Below are 24836 nucleotides of genomic sequence, written 5' to 3' on the forward strand. Positions count from 1 at the left end.
GCAAGCAAAATGGTATCTTAGTCTGCATCATAGTTTTCTAATTTGACAATTTTGATTCTAAGGTTCACTTAAGGATCACAAGAGTAGCAGTTGCAGCTAAGTTTCCACCAGATATGAGAACAGAGATCACACACCTAACACTGTGATGTTGACACTGAAATCATAGCTCTATGTCCTTCTGTTCCTTCTCTTGAATAGCCACCTACCCCACCACACCCCTGCCTGCCAGCTCCCAAGTGGAATTGAATTTTGTCAGATTCCTTTCTGGCTTTTCCAAGATAATCATATCTTCTGTTTCAACCTGTGGTTCCATGAAAGGATATATTGTATTATAACAATTTCTTAACTTTAAATCTCACATTTCTGGAATAAATCAGATACAGCTCTACACAAAACCAAATAAAAACCCAGGCTGTATCAGAGCACTAGAGATTTCTGTGTTTTGTCTTTGTTTTCAGAAGGACAAGAGTCTGCAGAGCTCTCTAACTTTTTTGGTACTTTCTCAGGCAGTAGTGTTTTTGCAACATCAGAAGCCCACCATGCCCACCTGGGCTCTGGCATGGTAGTCTGAACAAGGGAACCAATGACATCATCACCTGCTCTTGTGGCTTTTGTCAGCTTCCAAGACACTGGTGCAAAAGAATGACCACAGGATCGAGTATGTCTAAATCGGCATCTTGATATAAGCCTTGTGTCCGGGATAGATTGTCACGAAGCAAATGTGCTGTGTCTATTTAATCTTTGTAATGAAATCCCAAGGCAAGCGTCCATGCTACTGCGGGTGATGATGAACAGGCATGGGCCTCTCGGAATGCTCTCGGTCCCAAGATGCCAAGCTCTTCAGGAATAATGATTTCACTCATCCTCCTGGAGTCCCAGGAGGTAAATGGCTTCTGAGTGCTTCCTCCTTAAAAGAAAAAAAGCACACGGTTACTAATTGAATTTTCTGCTGTTCTATATTCTGTGTTCTAGAACCCTAGAAAGACCATCTACATCCTCTGGTGATATGGGTTTTAAACATCACAGGCTTCTTTTTCATAAAAATAGCAGCCGAGAGCACACAGGAGAGTGAAATGGAAAGGAATTTGGATGGTAGCTTGGTCAGATGCTACCAGTGGATTAGGCTGGGGTTGGTCAAAAGGCAATGGCTGAGTTAGAGCTTCGGTACCTTCAGCAAAAGTAGTCCATGTGTGGTGTTGAAAAAAATACATTCTCTTCCCCACTTACAGCATTGTGCCCTAGAAGGGGCATTGCAAGAATCATCTGTCAGTTCAGAGGGACTCTGGGCCTGTCTCGGCCTGTCCTAAGGTGGTCACAGCTGGGACCTTAAATGGACCAGCGAAAGGTGAGATGACTGAATTCCGCAGTGACATCTCTGAGCCAGTCTCAGGCTCCTGTGGCCACCCCCTGCCCCACAGCCACCTGGTCTCCACCAAGCCAGCATGTCCTCGGCTTTGGCTTTCTCAGAATGGACAGTGCTTGAGTGTAGCCACATGTTGGAGGGGGCAAGGCTGGAGTCGCCACCCACCCGAGTTCTCCCCTGGCACAGTGGTGTGGGCAGTCTTCTCCTGTGGGACTGCTGTTCTTGGCTATATTTGGCAGCATGTCCAAGTCAGCTTTTTCTGTTTTGACACTCCTTTGAAATGATCAGTCTGCCCCACAGGACTCAGCGCTGGGACATTTCAGGTACACAATAAACCACTTGCAAGAGTTGATCTGTCTGCAGTTGCTTGTACGTGTTGATTGAGCCATTTTCACATTTTTCCCCTTTTCTTTCACTAAATAGAGTCTTAGCTGTTCCCATGTTGGATCGATCCTCCTCCTCATTTTTTTTTCCTCTCTGAAGTTGCCCCAACAGGGAAGCCTTTGAGATACAGAGGCTTGGGTTGTGCGGTGCGCTCAGGGTGGAGACTAATTACGAGGTTTGAAAACCTCTTCAGGTGCCTAGGTTCTGGAGCATGACTAAAATACTACTCTCCTAAATTGAGCCCAGCTGGGGCTGGGGCACTGGCCAGTATAAAGAGGCCATGACAGGGCTGTGTGCTGGTCAGGCAGAAGCCTCATCTGCGGAAAGCATAAGCCGGCGATGCCCTGGCCCATCCTGTAATGGTGAGTGAGGGTCTCCAGCTGCATGCCTGTGTCTGTCAGTTGGGGAGAAATGAATCAGAATGCTTGTAACTTACCGTGCTGATGGTCACGAGTGGCTTTATTATTCAGCTGGTGAATCTGCCTACAGGAGACAGAGTTCAGCACTCACCTGTCTCTCCTGATTTTGAAGCCTACAACTTCCCTTGAGTATAGTGCAGATCTCCAGAGAATGAGGGATCACTGAGGCAGTGTGTTTCAAATCTATGTTGTGTGTTGCTCTCAAACATGTTGTTAAAAAGCTGTCAGGGTCCATTTATTTCCAGAAGAACAAACTATTGGGAAACATGCAGAGAGTTAGCAGTTGGTCCATGCATGTCAGCAACTCACCAGAATTTTCTCTTCATTCTCTAAGGACCATAGAAAAGATAGAGTCTTGGAAAGGAGTGATGTGAACTCTGGGCAGGTTCTAGTTTATTGTGACTTCATGGTTAGCCAACAGTAATGGGATCTAAGGAAGGCCATGCAATGTTGGAGCCTGATTTTTATTTAAAAGAAATTTGAACAGAATTGAATGTTAAAATGTTCCTATTTACATTACATCGACTGAAAAAGAAATAAGAATTCCAAGATAAAACCATTGAATAGTTTGTAAATACACTTGATCTCAGCAGCTTTAACTGTGCTCTGACTAGATATATATTTGACAGCTAAAGGCTTGGGTATTGGTCTCTTTATGCTGAAGCTGTTTTGTTTTGGATGGCTGTCAATCGGACAAGCACAGTTTCTGAACAGAGTTTTGTTTTGTTTCCAGGTGGAAGAGTAACATCTTTTGGAGGAAAGAAGAATCGGCTTCCTTTCCTGAGTATTGTGGATGTACAAGAGCTAGCTGCCTCAGAACAATAATCAGATGGCTATCTTTGTTTTGTGTTAGGAAACAAAATCAGTTATAAGAGTCCATGTTGATCTTGGAATCAGAAGGATTACAAAAGGTTAAATTTTCATGAAGAACAAGGACATCACCATCTCCTCTTTGATCTGAACGCTGGGGAACAATGGATATCATAGAGACAGCAAAACTTGAAGAACATATGGAAAATCAGACCAACGATCCTGCCAACACATACACGAGACCTGCTGAACCTGCTGAAGAAGAAAGCAAAAATGGCAACGGGAAACCCAAGAGCTTATCCAATGGGCTGCGGAAGGGTGCCAAGAAGTACCCAGACTATATCCAGATTGCTATGCCCACTGAGTCTAGGAATAAGTTTCCCCTGGAATGGTGGAAAACGGGCATCGCGTTTGTGTACGCACTCTTCAACCTCGTCCTGACCACCGTCATGATCACAGTCGTGCACGAGAGGGTCCCTCCCAAGGAGCTCAGCCCTCCACTGCCAGACAAGTTTTTTGATTACATTGATCGGGTGAAATGGGCATTTTCTGTATCAGAAATAAATGGGATGATATTAGTTGGATTATGGATCACCCAGTGGCTGTTTCTAAGATACAAGTAAGTAGAACTAATGTGTCTTTTGGGTTTGCTGTTGCTTTTGAGTGAGTAGAAATATAATCAAGATAGTATTGCCCAGGCTTTTCTGCTAAATCCAATGCCCTCCAGAGATTTGGTGAAAGCAAGCCTTAGAGTGACCATATTCATCAATTGATGAATGTTTACGGAGTAACTAGGTATGGAAGTAGCAGGGTCCACTAGTGCTACCGTGACTCAGAGTTAGTGACTCTCCTAACTGTGTGAAAGTGACAAGGGTCTGCCAGTTCTAGGGCAGGTGATTTCAAGGGTGTGAATTTGAGCCATAACTCTGGTAACCTGGCACCATGGTACTTGTGCGGTAATTCAGGAGTCTGGAAAGGCCTGGAAACATTCAGCTCCTCCTGCTTCTGTTATTTCAGGTTCTCAGCAGGTGGGGAAAGGACCAGACTGGGATACTTTTTCTCCATTACTCAAAACGTGATGGCTGTGTGACAGGCTTTGATCAGCAGTCTGCGTTAAAGCATGCTGTTCTTTAGCAAGTCTCCGTTTTAGGGTTTACATCCCCTGCATGTTGGCCCTTCTAGTTGTAAGGGTTTGTTTAAGAGACTGAATTTAGAATGGCATTCATAGGGTTTGGGTTTAAAATTTCTCCCTCAGCGCCCTAAAGGAGTTTGTGGTATAAAGGCTCAGGCTTCAGCCCCCATGCAAGCCAGGTGCCTTTGCCTTGCAGATACTTAGAACTTGGCCATAGCTTTGAAGTGGCTGTTTGGGCTGCTCTGAGTCCTGACTTCTACTCCAGGAAAACAAAAGCCCTTCAGTGCTTCTTTTCATTTCATTCATCATTCAGATGTCTGCCTCCCACCAGGATGCTAGGAATTAAATTGCAAAACAGGAATTTGATCAGAGTATTACCTATAATCCGGGGCTTTAACAAATAAGATGTGTGTCAGCCCAACTGGAAAATTATATCTCAGAATTTTGTTGTTAGTGCCACAGGATCTTTTTTGGATGAGAGAATTTATGCCCAATTTTCTTTCATTTGATTATTGCTTTGGAGTAGGAGTGAATATAATTTGGAAGTTTTGAAAACCCAAAGTCACTCCTAAGCATTTTCCTTTAACATAATCCTCTTAGTATGTTTCCACAACCCAATGTGTTTAAGGATACATGTGGCATGCTTGATGCTGAAAGTAAAGAATCTAATGTTAGTGTTTGTCCTCTCAGTGTCTAAAAGGTTTATTTAAGCCACAGATGTTTGCTTTCTCCTTTAATTTGCAGCAACATTTTATCCAAAAATGTGTGAAAAAAAAATGTCCCATGACATGGAGCTAGACTCCATTCCAAAGTACAATCTTCCTCTTAGTTAATTTTAAGAAATTAGCTTATTTATTTGAAAAACAGAAATATCCTCTACCACTGGTTCACTCTCCAGGTGTCTAGGACACATTAGTGGTTCAATCCGTGTCTCCCACATGGAATCCAGTACTTGCTCCAATATCACTGCCTCATAGGACATGTTTTAGCATGGAGCTGAGACTTAAACCCAAAAATCACAATATGGAATTTTGTCATCCCATCAGTGTATGAGACCTCTAGACCAGATGTTCCCAACACCTCAGTTTGTTTGAATCTTCACTGCTGTGTTTATTATGAACTGCCTTTTCATTATTACCATAAATTTTTCCATGTTAAAACTCGGTCACTTAACTGGGCCATGCATCCGAATGATATCCGTTCTTAAAGTCACAAATCAAATGAGTTTGCCTTGTTAGCTTGCAGTAGGTTTGGCTCTGGTATTTTTAACTAGAAGAATAAATCTCCAAACATGCTTTGAACATCCCAGCCGACTGAGGAATCCAGCTTGCTCACTCACTGGTTTTAAAAGCATCTTTCAAAGCTATGGAGAAAATTATTAGTCATAGTGCTTTTTCTAAATAAGGCTGTAGAGTGCCTGCTTCCCCTAAGTTCATTTTCTGCTGTGTGTACAGCTGAACTCAGAATGCTGGAATGAATATAATTGACTCATAATAATTCCCTGTTATTACCGCACTATGTCAAACAGCATGGAGTATGGATTCCAAACAGCCCTCCTTTGGAGCTTGAAGGTAAATTGGTTTTTTTTCCCTTAACCAAGGGGAGACATTCAGAACTGTTTGTTACCTGTTCCTTTTTAGCCCTAGAAAAGACAGAGCTAGAATAACAGACTTTTGAAAGAAATGTCTTTGGAATAAAGGAACACTTTCATCATTCAGAGATTTGGTGAAGGCAAGCCTTAGAGTGACCATGGGTAGTGGTCATCTCTAATTTTTTTTTTTATTCTAATTCTTGTTTTGCTGCAGTACTTAAAATAACTACTGGAGACACACAGTTAAAATATGGATTTGTATGTAACTGCTTAACTTAGAAGTCCAAACAGTTACCTGAATTAGACCTGATCCATGTCAGAACCACAGTCTTGAAGAAAACCCAGTGTTATCCAGTGTTATATGTCACATGCCTGGAACAGCCTATTTTCCCAGGAGTCTTTGATCATGACTGGCTTCGAAAATGTGAGAGTTCTGATAAGAGGAGACCTGAAGTGGTTTCTGTGTCCTAAAAAGTTATAACTGGCAGTTATATGGACTTAATTGAATCCCACTCATCCATTGATCTCACAAAGCATAGAGCTTCTAAACCTGAGCACACAACTAATGTTTGGAAGGGATGGACACTCAGGAGACTCTGGTGCTTCCCCAGGTGGCAGGTGGTACCAGGAGCAGAGCCTTTGGCCTAGTGTAACTGGTGAACCCTTCGGAACCTTGTTCTAGGGTTGGTGAATCTTTTTTTTTTTGCCAAGTGCCATTTGGGTATTCGTGGCATCATTTGTGGGTCCATAAAAAAAAATGAACAACTTTAAAAGAATAGCCTGCTGTAAACTTACTGAATTTTGAGTCCCACTTGTAGTTGCCTTGCTTGGCGGGGCTAGACCAGATGATTTCAAAGTGCTTGCACAGCCTGCTGACTGAAAGCTGTCCACACGTGCACAGATAAAGAAGCATGCGGGCTAATGGCAGCTGAAACAACTGTCTCCACAAAAACTTAAAGTGAAAATGAACTTGTGGGTCATTTGGTTTGTTTCCCTGTTTTTGTGTTTGCCTTTTGGGATCAAGATCAAATAAAATAAATTGGTTTACAACCTTACTATTCAATGTGAAGGACCGTTTGGACATCATAGGTGTAATTCTCTGAAAAATCTATTTAGTCATTGAGAAAATGGTTGGTGCCACGGTCGTCAAAGTCCGTTTGGATGGTTCCCAAATAAACCTTGCTTTCATAACTTGGGTTAAATGACCTGTCACACTTCCCTACTTGTCCAATTATGTAATAGCAGCTCCATTCATTAGTTAATTCCTCTGGGACCATGGCGTTCTCCTACCTTTAATATGTTCTCAAGAGAGGGTGTTATTAATATTAGAACAGGTTGAGTGAACATGCAGAGTGGTGGCCAAGAGTGTCATTCTCAGAGGAGGTGATACTCTACACTGAGTTTGCTTTAGTCACCCCAATTCCAACACACTCCCTATTTTGGGGGGTGCTAAACCACCTAGATTGATGACTCTTTGTTTCTTTTGAAACTGAAGTGCACTCCCTGCATGGAATCACAGGGCTGGGGCAGCTCTAAAACAAGCCTTTAAACTCCATTTAGCTGTGGCTTGTTTGTTGGTGCCATTCTGCAGTAATTAGTTTCTCCTGGAGAGCATTGGCCTGTATTACAGTAGGCGCAAAAACAACTGGTAAACCTGTTTCTGTCCCTCCCTACTTTTCCCTTAGGTCCATCGTGGGGCGCAGGTTCTTTTTTATCATTGGGACTTTGTACCTGTATCGCTGTATCACAATGTACGTTACTACTCTCCCTGTGCCTGGAATGCATTTCCAGTGTGCTCCCAAGGTAAGCACCTCCAAATACCTGTGCAGAGAAATAACAAGGAAATGGTATTGAACACTTTGTATTATACATTCTTCTAGACACTTCGTTTTCACTGAGATGAACGTATTTCTATAGATTTGGGGAGAGAAACTAGAATGCGTACATAAAAATGAATACCTCTCTGTGCAAAAATGTTCACTTGCTGCTAACCAAAAATTACCATTGGGTGCTTGGCTCTGCTTTTTTCTGCCTCATTGACTTATTCATGCATTCATCTAATGAGTAAGGCTTCTTCTGTAGCAGGCACTGTAGGAACCACGACAAGTCCCTCTCCTGGATCTTCTGTTTTTCTGAGGAATGACAAATGATCAATCTTAGTGTGTCCCGTGGTGATGAGCCACGTGATCATCACATGAAGAACAGCAGAGCTGAGTGAAGGTGACAGCGAGGAGGAGGGTAGGGACCATTTTATCTAACAGTCAGGAATGTTTCTTTAGCAAGCAAACATGTGGGCAAGAAGCAAGCAAGGGAATGACCACGTGGCTGGGATGGAAGCTTAGGGCCAGGAGAGTAGCTTAGTCACAATAAGTTCAAGAGTGAACAGGGAGGCCAGAGATGTGAATGTAGAGCGCAGATTCCCCAGTGGGACCCTTGGTCATGCGAGGGATCAGTTATTTGATTTCAGACACATTTGGAAGGAAGGGGCGACAAGATGTGCAGATAAGTTGCCTGTAGATTTGTGGAGGGTGACCTGCAGTTCTTAGAAGTTGGGCTGGAGTGACTGGTTGCTGAGATGCAGTATAGAAGGGCCCCTACAGCCCTCTGAAGCAGGAATTCCAGTTCCTCTAGGTAGTGTTGGTTTTTGAAAGAGCCATTAACCATCTTAGACCCCAGGACACCACGGTTTAGAGAATGAACACTCGGAGATCACATGCTTTCTGGACAAAGGAATGATGTCCCACTGAACTGCCGAACACTAAGCAGATATGTGCAGCGAAGGAGAAATAGTTGGCTCAGGAGAAGCCAGCAGTCGCCCTCACCAAATATAGGTGTGGTTTGGAGAAGCTGTAATTTTCCAAAGCCATCAAAGCAGAAAGTGCCTGTAATTAAAACAGTGTACATATTGAATTTAAACATTGGCTGATTTTGAGTGAAACTAATTTAGGGCAGGGGAGGAGTTCAGAAGTATAACAAACAGGACTAATGGGCTATTGCCATGTGTTAAATGGAGAGGTGGCTGCAGAAAGGGAGGACAGCCCAGTCTAGCAGCGGGGTGAAGTTTGGAGGCATGAATTGCTGTGATTACAGAAAAGAAAGTAAATTCAAGATCATCAGCTGTGGAAGGGTGGCCATTTTTGAAAGCCACATGAGTCAGCATGTCCCCTAGATCACCAAGCTGCCCTTGCCCGTCATGGAAACAGACCATCTCCTTACAACCCATGACCCTGGTTCAGTTGTCAGAGCCACTTCCTGAAGCAGAAGCAGGTTATGGGCGCCTGAACTGTGGTTCAGGAAAACAAATAACAGTCACTTTGTTTGACTAGAGGTGATGTGGTGTTCACAGAACAGGAACACAATGGTGTTTGTTCTAAATTTGGGTCATCTGCTGGCTTTGAGTGCTGCTGAGATTTTTGTGGTTACAAAACCATTAGAGACTCTACCTGCGTCCTGTGTGGCTGACTTTGTAGAATGCCCTTCATGACTACCAGCAGTGACAGAGCTTTGCACATGGAAACGTGTGCTGAGGTGCCAGATCTAGTAATAGAAGCCTACTGCCACGTGTCACTCACCAGGTATGATGTCCTAAGAGTCGTTACGGTGACATCTGTGACTCACAGTTTCATGGTTGTCTCCCTGAGAAAGTCTGTGCACCCTTCTTTTTTTTAAAGGTTTATTTTACTTGAAACAATTACACAGAGAGAGAGAGAAAGAGACAGAGACAGATCCTCTATCTACTCTTCACTCCCCAAATGGTCACAACCAGAGCTGGACTGATCCAAAGCTGAGAGCCCAGGAGCTTCTTCTAAGTCTCCTACATGTGTGCAGGTGCCAGATAGAGGATTGGTGTGCTATGCCACTGTGCTACTACCACCACCACCCACTTTTCTTAATTTACAAGGCAGAGAGAGAGAAAAAAACATGCAAGTTCCTATTGTTTGTTCATTTTTCAAATGCCTGCACTGACCAGGGCTGGACTAAGCTAAAGCCCGGAGCTGAGAACACCATCCAAGTCTCTGCTGAATGGCAGAGACCCAAATACTTGAGCAATCCCGTGCTGCTTCTCCTGGTGCAGATGAGCAGAAAGCTAGAATTGGGAGCAGCGCTGATAATGGAACCCAGGGACCTCAGTCAGGGACATTAGCATCTTGACCAATAGGAGGGAAAAAAAGAAAAAAAAAAAAACTGGCCTGACCATCGCTTACTCTAAGTCCTTTGGTTCCACCACAAAATCCAGCATTGATGTGCACTCAAAAAAATTTTTTTAGAGAAATTGTGATCCACTTGTTATGACGTAATGAATGAAATTATTTAGCTTTTCAAACTTACTTTGTCACATGGAAGAATATTTGCCTGCAATAGCACCATGTCTCTTCCTGAGGAAGCTTTTGGGGTCCATCTGTCTCTCTGTTGATAGATGTCCACCATACTTCATCATTTGCTGGAACAGTATAATTGGAAAGGGTTTTCTTTGGCAGTAGCTGTGTTGGGTTCTCCTATACCCAATTTGTTTTTGTGGAAAATGGTGCATGGAGGTCCCAGCTGGAGGAAACTTTACAGTCACACCAATCCTGTCCACTCTGCTTGTTTGCACTGTTGCTGTACTCTTAGGTTTGTATATCAGTCCCATGTCAGTAACAGGATACATGGCATCTGAAATAGGAAAATCGGAAAACCAAGAGTCTTAAATGATCTATCATGGGTGATCCCAGTGGCCTGAAAAACAAAGAGGGAAAACTTCTATTAGACAAGAACTCTCTTTCTCTCTTCCTGGGTTTTTTTTTTTTTTTGACCTTTTCTTTCCCCCTACTCCCTTCTCTTGGGGCTCTGTTTAGCATTTATACAACGCATGATCTAACATCTCAAGATGGCAATGGTGGACTGGCATACTACAGTGGACTAAGCCATGACTTGCAATGCTGGCATGCCATGTTAGAGTGTGACACCCCACTTCCAAACCAGTGTCCTATTAATGCACCTGGAAGAACATCCATTGATGGTTCCTGTCACCCACATGGAGGATCCAGCTGGGGTTCCAGGCGTCTAGCTTTCACCTGACCCAGACTCCATGCTGCCTGTTGCAGCCATTTAGGTAATGACTAGGAGAAGATCTTTCCCTCATATTTCTTTCTTTTCCTTGTCATTCTGCCTTTCAAATAAGACTTCTTTGTGTCATTATGTTTCAAGATTCCCAGTGAATAACTGAGTGAAAATAATATTGACCCATGTAGGTGCAATTTTTCCTTACACATTATACCTGTGATACTTGAGTTCACATATTGGTGATGGGAAGAGATTATCAACAATAATAAAATAGGACCATTGTAACAATACCATTGTAGAAGTTATGTGAAGGCTATGAGCTGTGTTATTCCTGGAATTTTCCATTTAATATTTTTAGACCACAACTGGCCAGAAATAGCTAAAAATCATGGAAAGAAAAACTATGGATCAGGGAGAACTGTCACCCATGAACAGCGTTGACAAGGAAGCAAGGAGAAAGGAACATAAATGGCTTATTTCAGTTCCTCTATGTACCTGTGAATCCATCTGACCCCAAAGGAAGGGACTGATGGCTTTTAAGTCTTTACATACTTAAGAAATTAAAGACTTAGCTTGGGTGAGTAAGTAACAAATTATGGTCTTGAAGTGGGGAATACTGTGTTCTTTTTAAACTGGGAACACATTGGTTAGGCAGACTGTACACACATTTTATCTGTTTCCACTGTGCATAATTGCATGTACCAAATAGTGACAAGGGGCTCCTGAAGGACAGTGGCTGATGTGATCAAGCACATGGCTTGATATCATCCTACATGTCAAGGGTGCATCACATTATGGAGTTGGTCATCTACCTTTTCTGAGATGTACCTGGAGTGAGTCATGCTACTCTGGTGACATACAGGCCTCCTGTCTTCATTGGGTATCATCTTTATTGCTTTCCCAATCCAGTCTCTTCCTGGCAGATCACCTGTTATGCTTGGTTCATTTCATTTAAGGACTGTCTACTCTTGCTTATTTACCTACATTCTTGTGGTTTTGCCTCTAGTTTGCCACTGGCAAACTTTTTTTTTTCTTTTTCCTTTGTAGGTTTATTTTGGAAAGCAGTAGAGAAACAGGAAGAAACACACACACACACACACACACACACACACACACACACAACCAGGGCTGGGTTAGGCAGAAGTCAGGAGTCCAAGCACTCGGGCCATCTTCCACTGACTTCCCAGGCACATCGGCAGACATCTAGATTGGAAGCAGGACAGCCAGGGCTTAAACCAGTGTTCCAGTATGGGATGCTGTCAACTTTACTACACTGTGCCTACCACTGGCAAACATTTTTTTCCTTTGTCCTTCTTTGTAGCTTTATTTATTTTGAAAAGCAGAGTGATAGACAGGGAGAAACACACACACACATACACACACAAGTCTTCCATCTAATGTTTTTAAAACCAGGACATTCTTAGGTGCCCCAAGAGGGTTGTTTTAGGCAATGAACTGCTTGCTGTACTGGTTAAGATGGTTTTCTACTTGCTCTGGGGCTGACTTAACTTCTGTACTCCCAGAGTCTGTCTTTATCACCCACAGGCCTTATTTTCCCTCACCACTATGCATGCAGGTGGACAAGACACAGCCTTGTCCTCTTTGCCAGGCTAACCGCTATCAAGCCTGGATTAGCCAGGAAACAGGGGCCAGTTGCTGAAAAGCAATGTGTTTGAATGTAAAAGGCAGCATGTCACTTGTGCTCCTAAGTCCCAATCAACGAGCCAGCTATAGCCATCCTATATTTGTCTTCCATGTACAAAATCATATATTTGCCCAAGTATCATTCTTTAATTAACTCAGTTATTTGAAAGGCAAAGAGGCTGAGATCTCCTGTTTTCTGGTTCATTCCTCAAAAGCCTACAATAGAACCTGGGTCAGCGTAGAGCCATGAGCAAGGAGCCACATGGATGGCAGGAACTTAACAGCATGGACCATGACCCATGTCTCTCAGTGTGTGCATTAGCTGGAAGCTAGACCTGGAAACAGGGATGTGGACATCACCATGGCAAATTGTTTAACTTTTTAATTCTGATCCACAACCTTCCATCCAACTCCCTAACATTTCTGTATTCCAGGTTTTCATGCCTACCATTTTGACCAACTCCTCCCTCTCCAGTTACTTTTTAGTAGGGCTTAAACTTTTCATGATTGCCCAGGCCCATCATTGCGTCTTCTGTTCTACAGCTTCTCCGAAAAACCATTCTCCTTTGTCCCTGCTGCAATGCACAGGTTATTTCTTTGGTGGATGCTTTTTCTGATGAAAACTGCTCATTGTTAAAGCTGTCAGTATTCCCTCAAATCCATCATTTTCAAACCTATTTCAGTTACTTAATATGGAGTAGTTCCTATTTTAAATTGTAAATGTTTCGATCAGACAGTAATACATTTATATGTACACATGAGGCTTCCCACTTAATTCCAGATCCCAATACACTGTAGATTAGCACTGTGGTATGCAGCTGAATAAAATATTAACAGGCCCAAACCCTCACTTCCCTCTGCCAAAAGGAAAGAAAGTAGATTTCATCTGCATTTCAGTGTGTGGCTGTGATGAAGTCATTGGTTATTAATATTTTTAAAAGCTCTGCCCAAGGACACAACACCACCAACGCATATTATTAGTAACATATTGAATAATTCAAAACATGTCAATAAAACTCGCCAATATTTTGAGTAAAGCACTGTTTCAGGAGCCTCCCCTTCGATTCCTTTTTGAAGTTTTGGGCTAAAAAGGGGGAGAGCAGGGTCACAACTGGTGACCCTTGTGGATGCCACATAATATGACCACAGTGCACAACCAGGATGGCAATGAGATGTTATCAGCCTTTTGATTTTCTTCCCAATCTTGTGTCATTCAGCTCAATGGAGACTCTCAGGCAAAAATACAGCGGATTCTTCGGTTGATCTCCGGTGGTGGCTTATCCATTACTGGATCACATATTTTGTGTGGAGACTTCCTCTTCAGCGGCCACACAGTTGTGCTGACACTGACTTACTTGTTCATCAAGGAATGTAAGTAGTACTTCCTTCCCACTGACCTGACTGCTATAGTGGGTGGGATCCCTAGGCCCTGAAGGTGCTGGAAGTTCCTGTTCTGTTAGGTTTGATGGATATGAGAGAGACAGAGGGGTGTAGGGCTGTGTGTGTGTGTGTGTGTAATCATTTCCACTGGTCATGTGATTTGAATGCTGTAGTCTTAAAATCTAGCCATGGCTTTTCTGTAGCATTTAGCATGCCTCTTGGCACATCATCCTTCTTGATTAGTATGTCCCAAAGTGTGCAAACTCTCTTACTATCAAAACTGAGAAGAAACTGTTGCTATTAGAGAAAGAATTGTCACAGTCATTGTGTGGGCCTTTGATTTATTTGCATGACAGATCCCCTTACACCATACCAAATAGTACAGCTAAGGTGTTCACCTTTTGAAAAACCTTTCCTCTTTATTCCAGTTTTCTGATTTTTCAGCCATCTTCTACCCTTTCTAATAGACATCTTCTTGGGACATCTTGCCAATAGTGTTCCTTACGAGAAACATGGAGACACGAAGCTGAAACCACTTTCTGAGTATATGTACTCAGTCCCACCATGTACAACATCCTTATGTAATCAAGTAATGCAATCCTTATGGCCAAAACAAGGCTTTGTTCATTGAAGAGTTGTATCTTGGTTTAGGTGCCTTGCACGTCTATTTTCACAGATTTCTGAGGTTTTATAGATTGATTCCAAAATCCTGCAATATTTTGTTTTTGATATTTGAAACAGCTGGTCATTGTCCACTTTTCATCTTTAGTTCTAGCATGCCCCATGCCAGTGTTGTTTGCTTGATCTGAGTTGTCTTACTGAAGCATATTGGGAAGAGATTGACAGAAGCAGGTCCCCTCTGCTTCCTCTTTTGTCTTCCTGGTTGTCTTGGCCATTTAGTGATCCAAGTAGGGTTAGCCTGCTGGAATGGCAGTGGGGTATCAAAAGTTCATCTTCCAGTGATCAGGAGGCAGTGTTTGCCCAACAGATGACTTAAGATTTTGATTTAAGTTCTGCTTTGAGGACAGCATAGCAAGGAGTTGAGATCTCTTACAGAGTCTAGCCATAAGCTCACAGTAGAAAGAACAGCATATGAACTGTGGGGCTATCATCGAACTTGACCTCAAGCTGAGGGTTCTCTGCATCTTTTTCCATAGGCCTGGTACTACTCACACTGCGTCCAGCAGCACCAGGAACTGCCCTCTTCCTTAACTGGAAGCACACTGCCTTTCTACTTCTATGTTATTGGTGCTGAGGCATATGTGGCGTTTATGGTTCTCTTAACTATTGCTCAGGATGATTCCACGCAGTTCCTAGTCCAGAGGAACATTCAAGTAGTAGGAGCATCCCCCCCAGTGAGGATCAGGCAAAAAGTTTATGCAGGAGTATGGCAATGAGGGTAGGGAAGAGTACAGGTCAAAATGAAGGCAGTGTGGGTTGAAAACCATAAGAAAGTGAAGGAGAGGCCCCCTTCACCTCACCAGAAAAACTGAGTCAATTTTGGAAACAGCTGAAGATCAAGTGGTAATTTATACTAATAGCAAATAGAAAGAATATTCCAGAGTCCTTGTTGCTTTTTTTACTCTCACTTTTCAGATAATGAAACTTAAGCATAAAGTTACTCAGTATGGTTCATGAAGTTACATGTTTTTCATTTCTTGGCTGTGTTGAGGGCTTCTGTAAACCCAAGGCACCTCATCTTACCAAATTGCCAAGCAAGGGTGTCCTTCTTTGTAATCAGACACTAATGTTTGCTATCACTTGCTCTTTCAACTCAAAGCAAAAGCGGGACACCTTGTGATTAGGTTTATACTTGCTTGAAGGACACACAGCATAGAGAGACATTTCTCCTCAAGTTATGATTTTGGTTTGAGGTTTTTAAAAATAGTGTTAAGTTTACATAAGGCAATGGGAAGTATTGTATTCTGCTTTCCACAGGGTTCTTTTTTTTGGTGAGACATAAGATGGAAAATCTGCAGTAATACAAACTGAACTTTATAGTTCTGTACACAATTAGGGGAAACAGTTGTCTTCTAAATCATACCATGTAGTAAGCAATTAACGGTTCCAGTGATTTCTTTGAAAAGTCTGCTTCTACAATTAGATGCATCATGTATATAGTCTTTGCTTGCCTGTCTTAGATCAGTTTGTGTTCTTTCCTTGTTTCCCCAGTGGTTGTGGGTAGATTCAGATTTAGTTGTGAGAAACTGTGAAAACACCAGCCCAGGATCATTTGGTGGGTTAATAAGAGAGAGCTCCTTACAGCTGTACAAATTCTATCACTGGTTGTTAGCAATAAGTGTCTGTCTGGGGGGTTTCTAACTACCCCAAGTTTGTTATCTCTGTTACTAGATGGCGACAGGGGCTGGGGTCCCACCCAGGCAGTGTAGTTAAGTATTATGTGTGTCATCTTTTGGCTTGGTATTATCCTGTGGGTACAATCAGAGTACATGGGGGACTACTGCTTTGTCATTTCTCTTTCAGAAGAGCTAATGTTAAATCCTTTGGTTGGCCAAAGCTCTCAATGAATGAGTAGTGAGCCCAGTGTGGCAGCATAATAGAAAATACCCCCTCAAGGAAAAACACTGCCTGTAAACTCCATGGGTAGGAAGTCAAATGACTCTTCAGGCCATTGCCTTCCTCCTTCAACCACCTTCAGCTCTGCTTCCTGTGAATCAAGAGGGTGAACAATGCACAGCTCTCCACAACCGTGTGTTCTTCCCCTGTGGATCCAGCCAGTGGTGCAGAGTGTCCCAGGTGATAACCCCTGTGGAGGTTACATCTGTGCTGTGCTGTAATTGTAGAGCCCTTTATCTTGTCATCATCCCCTAACCCAGTACTGTCCAGCAGGAATTCATATGGCATGTAGTCTCTCTCAGATATTGCAGGTAACCTGGAGAGATTACAAGGGGATTACAAGCCGTGCCTTGGTACGATTTTGACATAAGGAGCTTGAGCACCTGTAGGTTTTGGCTTCTAGGTGCCTTGGAACCAGTCCTCTGAGGATTTGAACTTTTTAGGTAAATGCCAGATGAGCTATAAGGAGGGAAGCAAACTTAGTGTGACCTAAGGGAAAGGTATCTGTGGTGCTGGAGGATGCACAGAGTGGAAATTTTCAAGTTTCTAAGTGTTGGTTCCATTTTTTGTTTATTTTTTATTTGAAAGGCAGAGTCATAGAAAAAGGAAGAGAAGAAAGAGAGACAAACAGAATTTTCTATCTGCTGGCTTACTCCCCAAATGGCAGCAACAGCCAGGACAGGGCCAGCCTGAAGTCAAGAGACTGGAGCTTTCTCTGAGTCTCCCCTTTGAGCAGCAGGGGCCCAAGCACTGGACCATTTTCTGTTACTTTCACAGGTGCACCAGAAGGAAACTATATTAGAAGTAGAGTGACCATAACTGGAGTCAGTGCTCACATGGGATGACAGTATTCCAAGAGGAGGCCTAGCAGGCTATGCCACAATGCAGCCCCATTAATTCTGTTTTTAATGGACATGATGGTGACAGACTGGTCCCCAAGCTACAGCAGTAAGACTTCTTCTAGTGTTAAATCCAAGGTGCTGAGTTCTCTGCTAGAACTCTATGATTGGATCAAGCACTTAAGAAGTAATGAGAAATATATCCAAAATTAGAACATCAGACTTCTGTGTACCAAAAAAGGTTTGTTATCTTATTGCCCACTTGGGACCAACAGAACAACTGCTATTTCACCAAAAAGTAGTCTGTATTTGAATGAGAACCTCATCTGATATTTTGTCCAAAATTCTTTTTTGCTACTGAGCCAGCTTTCCGTAGTTGTTTACAAATATCACTACAAATTTACCACAATCAAATGCGAAATAAATTTCATCTTAGGAGATTATTAACTTACTATGAGCCAATAAAACTCTAAAATAGATAAAAATAAAAGAAACAGATGACCAGGTAATTAGAGATGAGCTCTGGTTCCAAAGAGATCTGTCACTAACACCTGGCATGACCGGGCGGTGGAGGTGTCTGGACTACAGGGCTAGTTCATCAGTGGAATGAACTTTGTGACCTCCCAGGAAGGCTAGAAGTGTGTAAGTCAATGAGCAGAAATCCTGAGCTTTCCATAGGCAGTACATTAGAGTTGCTATTAGCAAGAACCATAGAAAATTACTGAGAATCAAGATTCCTAGGCACAATGCTGTCTCCATCCTTGCCTCCCCAACACACCTACAGAAACCAAAGAAAATCTGATTGGAAGGACTCATGCCTTCTCATTTCCCCTGTTTTTTCCATACGCAATTCTCTTTTCCTTTGCCCTCTCCTAAGTTTCTTTCCAATAGGGTGTCTTGTAAGAGCCATCCCAGGTCCACACCAGCTAATACTGTAAGCAATTCTGTCCTCTTAGTAAACTGCTTACTCACAATAGGCAAGACGTAGTACCTCTGACAGCACCCACCTGCTCATGAGTAGGGTCAGGCTGCCAGGTGTGGCCTCTCTGTCGGCGTCCACGCCAAACTCACCCTTGAATGGGTCATAGAGACTCCCTTGGGGGCACTCAGTGTTCTTGTCTCCATGACTTGCCATCCAAGATTAGTCTCCTTCAGGGCAGCAGGACAGCCTGGAGTTGTCAGTGGGAATCTCGTTAACAGTATCATTTTTCTGCCGGCCAGATTCACCTCGTCACTTCTGGTGGTATCACTTACTGTGCTGGCTGCTGAGTGCTGCTGGCATCATCTGCATCCTCGTAGCACACGAACACTATACTGTCGACGTGATCATCGCTTACTACATCACTACTCGGCTGTTTTGGTGGTACCACTCCATGGCCAATGAAAAGGTGAGAGCAGTCAGATCTCTGGGGGAGGGTCCTCTTTTTCTTCAGGGTGGGGCCTTGGAGAGTGTAATCGGAGATGCTGTTGTTGTCGCCCAAATATGTGGTTGAGGATACTTCAACCTCAACCTACAGCCATCGCTGCTGCTGCTTGAAATAAGTGTCCTGAGAGGAGAAAATTATGAAATTATAGAGCATGGCATTTTACTAATTGATGCAAAAAGGGAAGAAAGGTGAGAGGACTTCAAAGAGTTTATGGAAAATGGAGTTAGATGGGAAGTTTGTGTTGAGGTAAAGATTTTTTTGAAATTGTGTGTGGTTTTTTTTTTTTTTATGAGAAGCATTTTCCATGAACTTTTTGAAGATCCCCCCAAGCTTTGTACACATGCAGAATTGAAATTTGCGAGCCACCTGTGTAGAGAAGCCTCGAGGTACAGCTCAGGAGGACACACCCCTTGCCCTCAGGGCATGTAGATTGGAGGAGAGGAGCTTCTGAGGGGCTCGATGCACATGGCACCTCATCTTCTGGTGACGTGGTGCTCCCTGGATTCCCCTCTGACCCTTCACTCTGCGCTTCTGCTGCTTCTGTGCCTTCCCCTTCTTCATTCGTGAAGAGCTGGCCCCCACACTCACCCTGCGACAGACTGTGCCCTCAGCTTCCTCACCTCCACACTCTCCACATTGTGTGGTGCAGATAAGGAGACTCCTGAACAATCAGGATATGCCATTCCCATAGGCTGTGCATCCAACTCCTAGGTCCATAATAAACGCCCCCTCAAAGACTACCTCCTCCTTTTGGCACTCTTTCCCCTTCTCTCGGCTCTTGCTTTGATCTTCTTCCTCCACTTCCATGTAGAGGTCTCCTGGTACCACAGAGCCACCATGTCCATCTTCTAGAATGCTCAGCCTTCTGAGCTCTCCTCACACTCTTCCATCCTGCTTGGGCCTTAAGTCATTCCTCCTCAGTACCTTTCACCTCTGGGCCTGAGTCTCCAGCCTTCCAAGAAGCCAAGGCAGAGGAAATGGCCCGAGCCAAGAGGAACAGCCCCCACGTGGGTGGAAGGGGACCAGGGGGCAGAGCAGGCAGGGAAAAGGCCTGGAAGCAGTTCAACAAACGAGAACTGAGGAAAGCGAGGTCTCGGGTCAGGAGAGAGATGTTTCATTATGCCTTTGCCTTCCCATTTGACAGAACTTGAAGGTCTCTTCCCAGACCAATTTCTTATCTCGAGCCTGGTGGTTCCCCATCTTCTATTTTTTTGAGAAAAACGTCCAAGGCTCCATTCCTTGCTGCTTCTCCTGGCCACTGTCGTGGCCGCCTGGCTGCTTCAAGTCATCATGCAAGAAGTATTCACGGGTTCAGAAGACAGGCGAAGAGAATGAGAAATCGACCTGAGGACAACAGGCATGAGCCCTTGGATACCAAAAGAATGAGCGCTGTAACCAAAGGTATAGTTCTAATATTTTTATTTCAGGAGAACTGACTGCTAAATAAAGGAGTGGACCAAATTCCGTGTACACGATTAGCAAGGTGAACCAAGTATTAACCATGGACTGGTTGTTGATTTTTTTTTTTTAATTCATCCCAAGAAAGACGCCTTCTCCTGCAGCACTTCATTGGCTGGTGACAAACCCTCAAACTGGGATTTTGCTAGTGAGCTTGTTAAAGAGGTGCCAAAGAACTGACTGCTCCTTTCCTTATTCTTTTTCCACTAAACCTTCTACTTCAGAATTTTTTCATGGTTTATTTTCCTCCCAAGGTCAGAAGAAATGTATTAATGTTTTAAATAAAATACCTGGATTTATACAGCCAATGTATGGGCAGAATAAGCTAATGTTGAATGCTGGTTCACATCAGGCTTGGCGATGAGCTGGCCGTCTGTGAACTGTGGGTTTTGTTTCAGTGCTGTCGGGAGGCAAGGATTGGTGTCAGGTCTGGGGGAATAACGCCCACCTACTGCCACCACCCAGGGCACTAGATAACACTTTCACTTTGAAGAAAAAAAAAGTAGGGGGAGTGATCGCAAGTATGAAAGCATTTACCATGCCCTATAGATTTTGCACCTATCACTATTTCACTTTAAAATCTCAGACAGATATTCAGGATACCTGGGGCTATTTTTCTGCTCATGAGTGGTCCTTGCACACACACACACACTAAGGTGCTGTCTGCTTGGTCAGTTTGCAACCCGTACCCCAGGGACTGTCGACCACTCAAGCACGAGCTGAGAACACATGCACGAATTGCTGTTCGTGCCATTTTGAGGGGCAGGCCTGTGTTTCCAGGTCAGGTCCTCACGTCCTATCTGGTTTTAAATCCTCTCATTGGTCATGCTTCATTGAGAATGATCTTTGCTAGTTTGACCGTACATTTTGGGAAACTAAGATGGAGCCTGAACACTTAACGTATCCATGCCTTTCAGCAAGAGACTCAGCCTCCCCCGGACTAGTTCCCCAGGACAATATAGCCCAATGGAGCACTTCTACCCCGTGACAAGTCCCACATGGTGCTGCACTACAATATACTTTTGGGATCAGTGCATTCAGCTGAGGTAGCTGCAAGGCAAAGGGGTGACTGTTTTCTAAATTTCTTTGAGGTGATGCACCACAACAGATTGTTTTGTAACCTGGTCACATATGAGCACATTGTTTCATGCCATGGAATCCTGTGGCTATTTCTTGGCTTAATTTGCCAGCTAGTACAAAGTTAATTTGCAAGAGTTCTAGTAACCTGGGGGGGGGAAAAGTTTGAAGGTTACAAAGTGTCTTCACCACTAAGGCAGAAAAGGAGCGGCCCCTGCAGGTGGAGGAAGGGCATTACATCGACATTGAGGGTGAAGCTTTCCTTTTCCTTAGCGTGGAAATTCCAAATTAATCCTCATAAACCTCTCAGCCTCCATTATATAAAATCAACTTTTCAATTGCTTGAGTAAAGCACAATACAAATTTCTGGAGAAGAGTCCTCATCTCTGGTGCTAAAATTCTGTGCATGTTTCCAAAATGGTTCTGTCTACACAACAGGAGGGCCACTAGTGGAAGGAGAGTTGATTCGAGAGTGAAATGACTAATGTAATTGTGTTAACGCAGAATTGAAGCCCTTCACCTATTTGGCAGGCTTAGAAATACAAGGATTTTTCTGCAGTTTCTTATTAAATAAACCAGTACAAACATCTATTTTCCTGATGTTTTTAGACAAAATTCTATGCAATCTTTTGCTTGTGCTCACTTATTAAATATTGACACTTGTGCTAGAACAAGGCAGTCTGCTCAAAAACACTGGGTTTCCAATTGCCGTTATGTGATCATGAGGAAATTTATCTGATATTGTTCTTGGGGTTTTCTCTCCAAACATAGTTTTTTTTTTTTCCTTGAGCCTCTAATTCAAATAAAACAATCTGATATGCCTTAGAGTCTTATTTAGCCATGTCTTAGAGTAAACCACCTTCCTTCCAGTGAATAAGGAAAAATGTTGAAGCTTTAAAAATCATTGTGTATTGATTGTTGAACGCCTTGAAGCAGTAAGCCTTGCATTTTGGTCAAGTCATCCTGTTTTTCAAACACAAGACCATCACCTTTTAAAGAACTTTAAAAACACTGGTGAAGCCATGTCTGTGGACACTCCACCCCCTTGTTTTTCACGGGTGTCATAGCTGTCTAGCAAGTTACTAAGTCAAGCATATAGTTTGAAGACACCAAAGTTTCAAGATGGGAACAATAAGAGATATTCATTTACAGATAGTAACTTGAAACCCAAAATGTCAGTTTGGCTGACAAAACATCAGTCCTTGGAGCGCCTTGTCTTTGCCAGTGAGGACACAGAGCTGACCTGTGGCGTTGTACTTGCAGGCCTGTGCTCCGACTGAAAGCTTTACCTGTTATTCTGTCCTGTGAAATGTCTGAAACAAAATTATGCCACAGTTTTTCTTGAATTCCTTCCAATGGAAATGAAGCTCTATGATTCTAGTTTTTTAGCTCTTCTACTCGATCTAAAAATAAAGTATTCTCTCCCAGTGTCACCTGAAATAATTGTGAATTTGTTGCTTCATTTTACTGCCATCTTGGGAAATAAGATATGCAGTGGAAGGCAGGCCATTTGGAGTGAGCCTAGAGTGTCCAGTCGGATTGCATTAGGATTCTTGGTTGTGTTACCAGTGCCCCCTTGTGGCAATTTTATTTACTTTACTTGGAACTCAATTCCCACGTTTTAAAGTGTTTTGAGGGCATTTGTTTTTCACTTTTGCCAATAATCTGAAAGTACCATGTGAAAGAAATTATTTTAAAGGCCTTTTAAGTCATTGGCAGAAGATAAATGTGATCAGATTATATGGAGTTGCAAATCTAATCTTGTATCCATTTTATCAAAGTGAATTTGCAAATTACCTCTTCCTGTCACAATCATTAATGTCTCCCTTTGTAACTACCACCACTTGTTTACTCTGAACATCAAACCAGGCTTTCCAATGGTTTTCTTATTTACATGCTACATTTCAGGCAGTTTCTTTTTTTTTAATTGAAAGATCATATCTTGTTCTTTAAATATTTATATGCTTTTTTGAATCTTATTTTGTTGTCTATTTTTTGTACTGTAAAACTGAATGCAGATTTAAGCCGGTCTTAGCACACTCACCTCGCAGTGTAATGAAGTGTGAGAAGGAATTTCTTAATGAGTTTACATGTTTAAATCAAGTATCTTGTAAGTTAGAGGCCATGTGTTGAAGACTTTTTTTTTTCTATTTGTTATGTAGAAAGATTCCTGGGATTTTTGTTTTTAATGTCATGATGTTGCAATAATTTAATTCCTTTGACTCCGTTGCTGCAAATATTTTTTCTATTAAGAAGTGCTCTTGTCTTCGGTACCCAAACACTGAAAATCACGTCGAAGGTGCCCAAAGATGCGTTTTTGTACAGATAGTCCACCTTACAAATTCTGATTTATTTTAGTACTTGTGAATCTAACTGTGCTGTGCTCTAAATGAATCTTGAATGAAACGAGTGCTTTATTATGGAATTCTTTTCAAAGAAGAAACTGTAAAATAAGCTAATCTGGTTGCCAAGTTGGAATTCATTCTTTAATTTACCTCCTATGCAATGATCGATGCTGCAGATGTCTGGTTAGGATTGGAGAGGTAGCCAGCTGTATTCTTTTGGAGATTTACTGTACTGTTCAATGTGTTAAGTGCCTTGTTGTAAAGTAAAAATTTTAAGTGTAGAATTCATTATTTTCCTGACATATATTTTTCATTATGATATCTACTCTATGCTATTGGAATAGTTTTATTAAATGCTTACATTTTAATCAAATATGTACATTTCAGAGGCTCTTTTCTTCTTCCCAGCAGTTTGTTGATCATCTATCATATGGGATATGAATTCAGGCTCTTTTTTTATTATTATGATTTTGTTCGCTTGTTTAGCTATATGTTTTCCATGTTTGTGTTTTTGTGTTTATAACAAAAATTTTTCAGGAGGAATTTAGGAGTGTAACCACAGTTTATACTTCTAAAATGCCATTTTACATTGACATTTTAAGTGCCTAATTGTTAAACTAATTTATGTTTTTATTCTAAAAGACTATGTGTGCTTGGTTTCTAATTTCTTTTGGTTTTGCTTTTAAAAAAACATGCAAGAGCTTATACTTTGTATCTACCCAATAAACTACAGTGACATCAACAGTCTTTTCAAAACTGTATTTTCGGTTTTTTTCTTTTTTCCCTTGAAACAGTTATTTCCAAGCTTCCTGGAATTATCTTAGTTCTGGAGTACTGCCTAAAACACAAGAGGGCTATTTTCTTCAAGTACTTTTGTTAGAATAAGGAATAACTTCATTGGATAGAACTGTACATGGACCAGAGTATGTTTAATATTCCCCTTTCTCTTTGGACTTCAAATGAAAAGTAATTGACAACAATATAAGGCCCTTCTTGGGGAAGAAAATTAGTCAGAGCCTCTGTGACTTCAATTTTTACTATTCACAACAAAGTTACTAATTGCAACAAATTCAAGATCCCATTTCTTACTTTTTGGCAGAGGGACCCCAGGGGTAGGCCCTCAACTAGACCTGGATTTGTCATGGCAACACAAAGTTGTCTTTGCTCTCCTGATGAAAATAGAGCATGTCCTCCCACGTCCCCGACCACCAAACATGGATTTGGTGTAGTTGGTTCAGAGATGGGAGGGGAATAGGATAAGATTCTAAGGTTCAATGAAGTAAGTTGTTGCATATAGGCAATCCAGAAATGATAGAACAGGAATCTGAACAGCCCTGTCACTGCCAC

At 42.4% G+C, this 24836-nt stretch overlaps 1 protein-coding gene across 3 annotated transcripts in view; it reads left to right on the forward strand.

Annotated features, from left to right (window-relative positions):
* SGMS2 (sphingomyelin synthase 2) overlaps positions 1-24530 on the forward strand; it is a 92226-nt gene extending 67696 nt beyond the window's left edge. For all 3 annotated transcript variants that reach the window (XM_040967057.1, XM_040967056.1, XM_040967055.1), the window contains exons 2-6: positions 2900-3595; positions 7385-7502; positions 13604-13757; positions 18404-18570; positions 19754-24530. In XM_040967057.1, the coding sequence (XP_040822991.1) occupies positions 3141-3595; positions 7385-7502; positions 13604-13757; positions 18404-18570; positions 19754-19957 (1098 nt within the window). In that variant the 5' untranslated portion in view covers positions 2900-3140 and the 3' untranslated portion in view covers positions 19958-24530. The remainder of the gene's footprint in view (positions 1-2899; positions 3596-7384; positions 7503-13603; positions 13758-18403; positions 18571-19753) is intronic.
* The last annotated feature ends 306 nt before the right edge of the window (positions 24531-24836 follow it).

The sequence above is a fragment of the Ochotona curzoniae genome, unplaced genomic scaffold, assembly GCF_017591425.1.
Source record: "Ochotona curzoniae isolate NIBS_2020 unplaced genomic scaffold, NIBS_Ocur_1.0 scaffold_4506, whole genome shotgun sequence".
In the NCBI taxonomy this organism is placed as follows: domain Eukaryota; kingdom Metazoa; phylum Chordata; class Mammalia; order Lagomorpha; family Ochotonidae; genus Ochotona; species Ochotona curzoniae.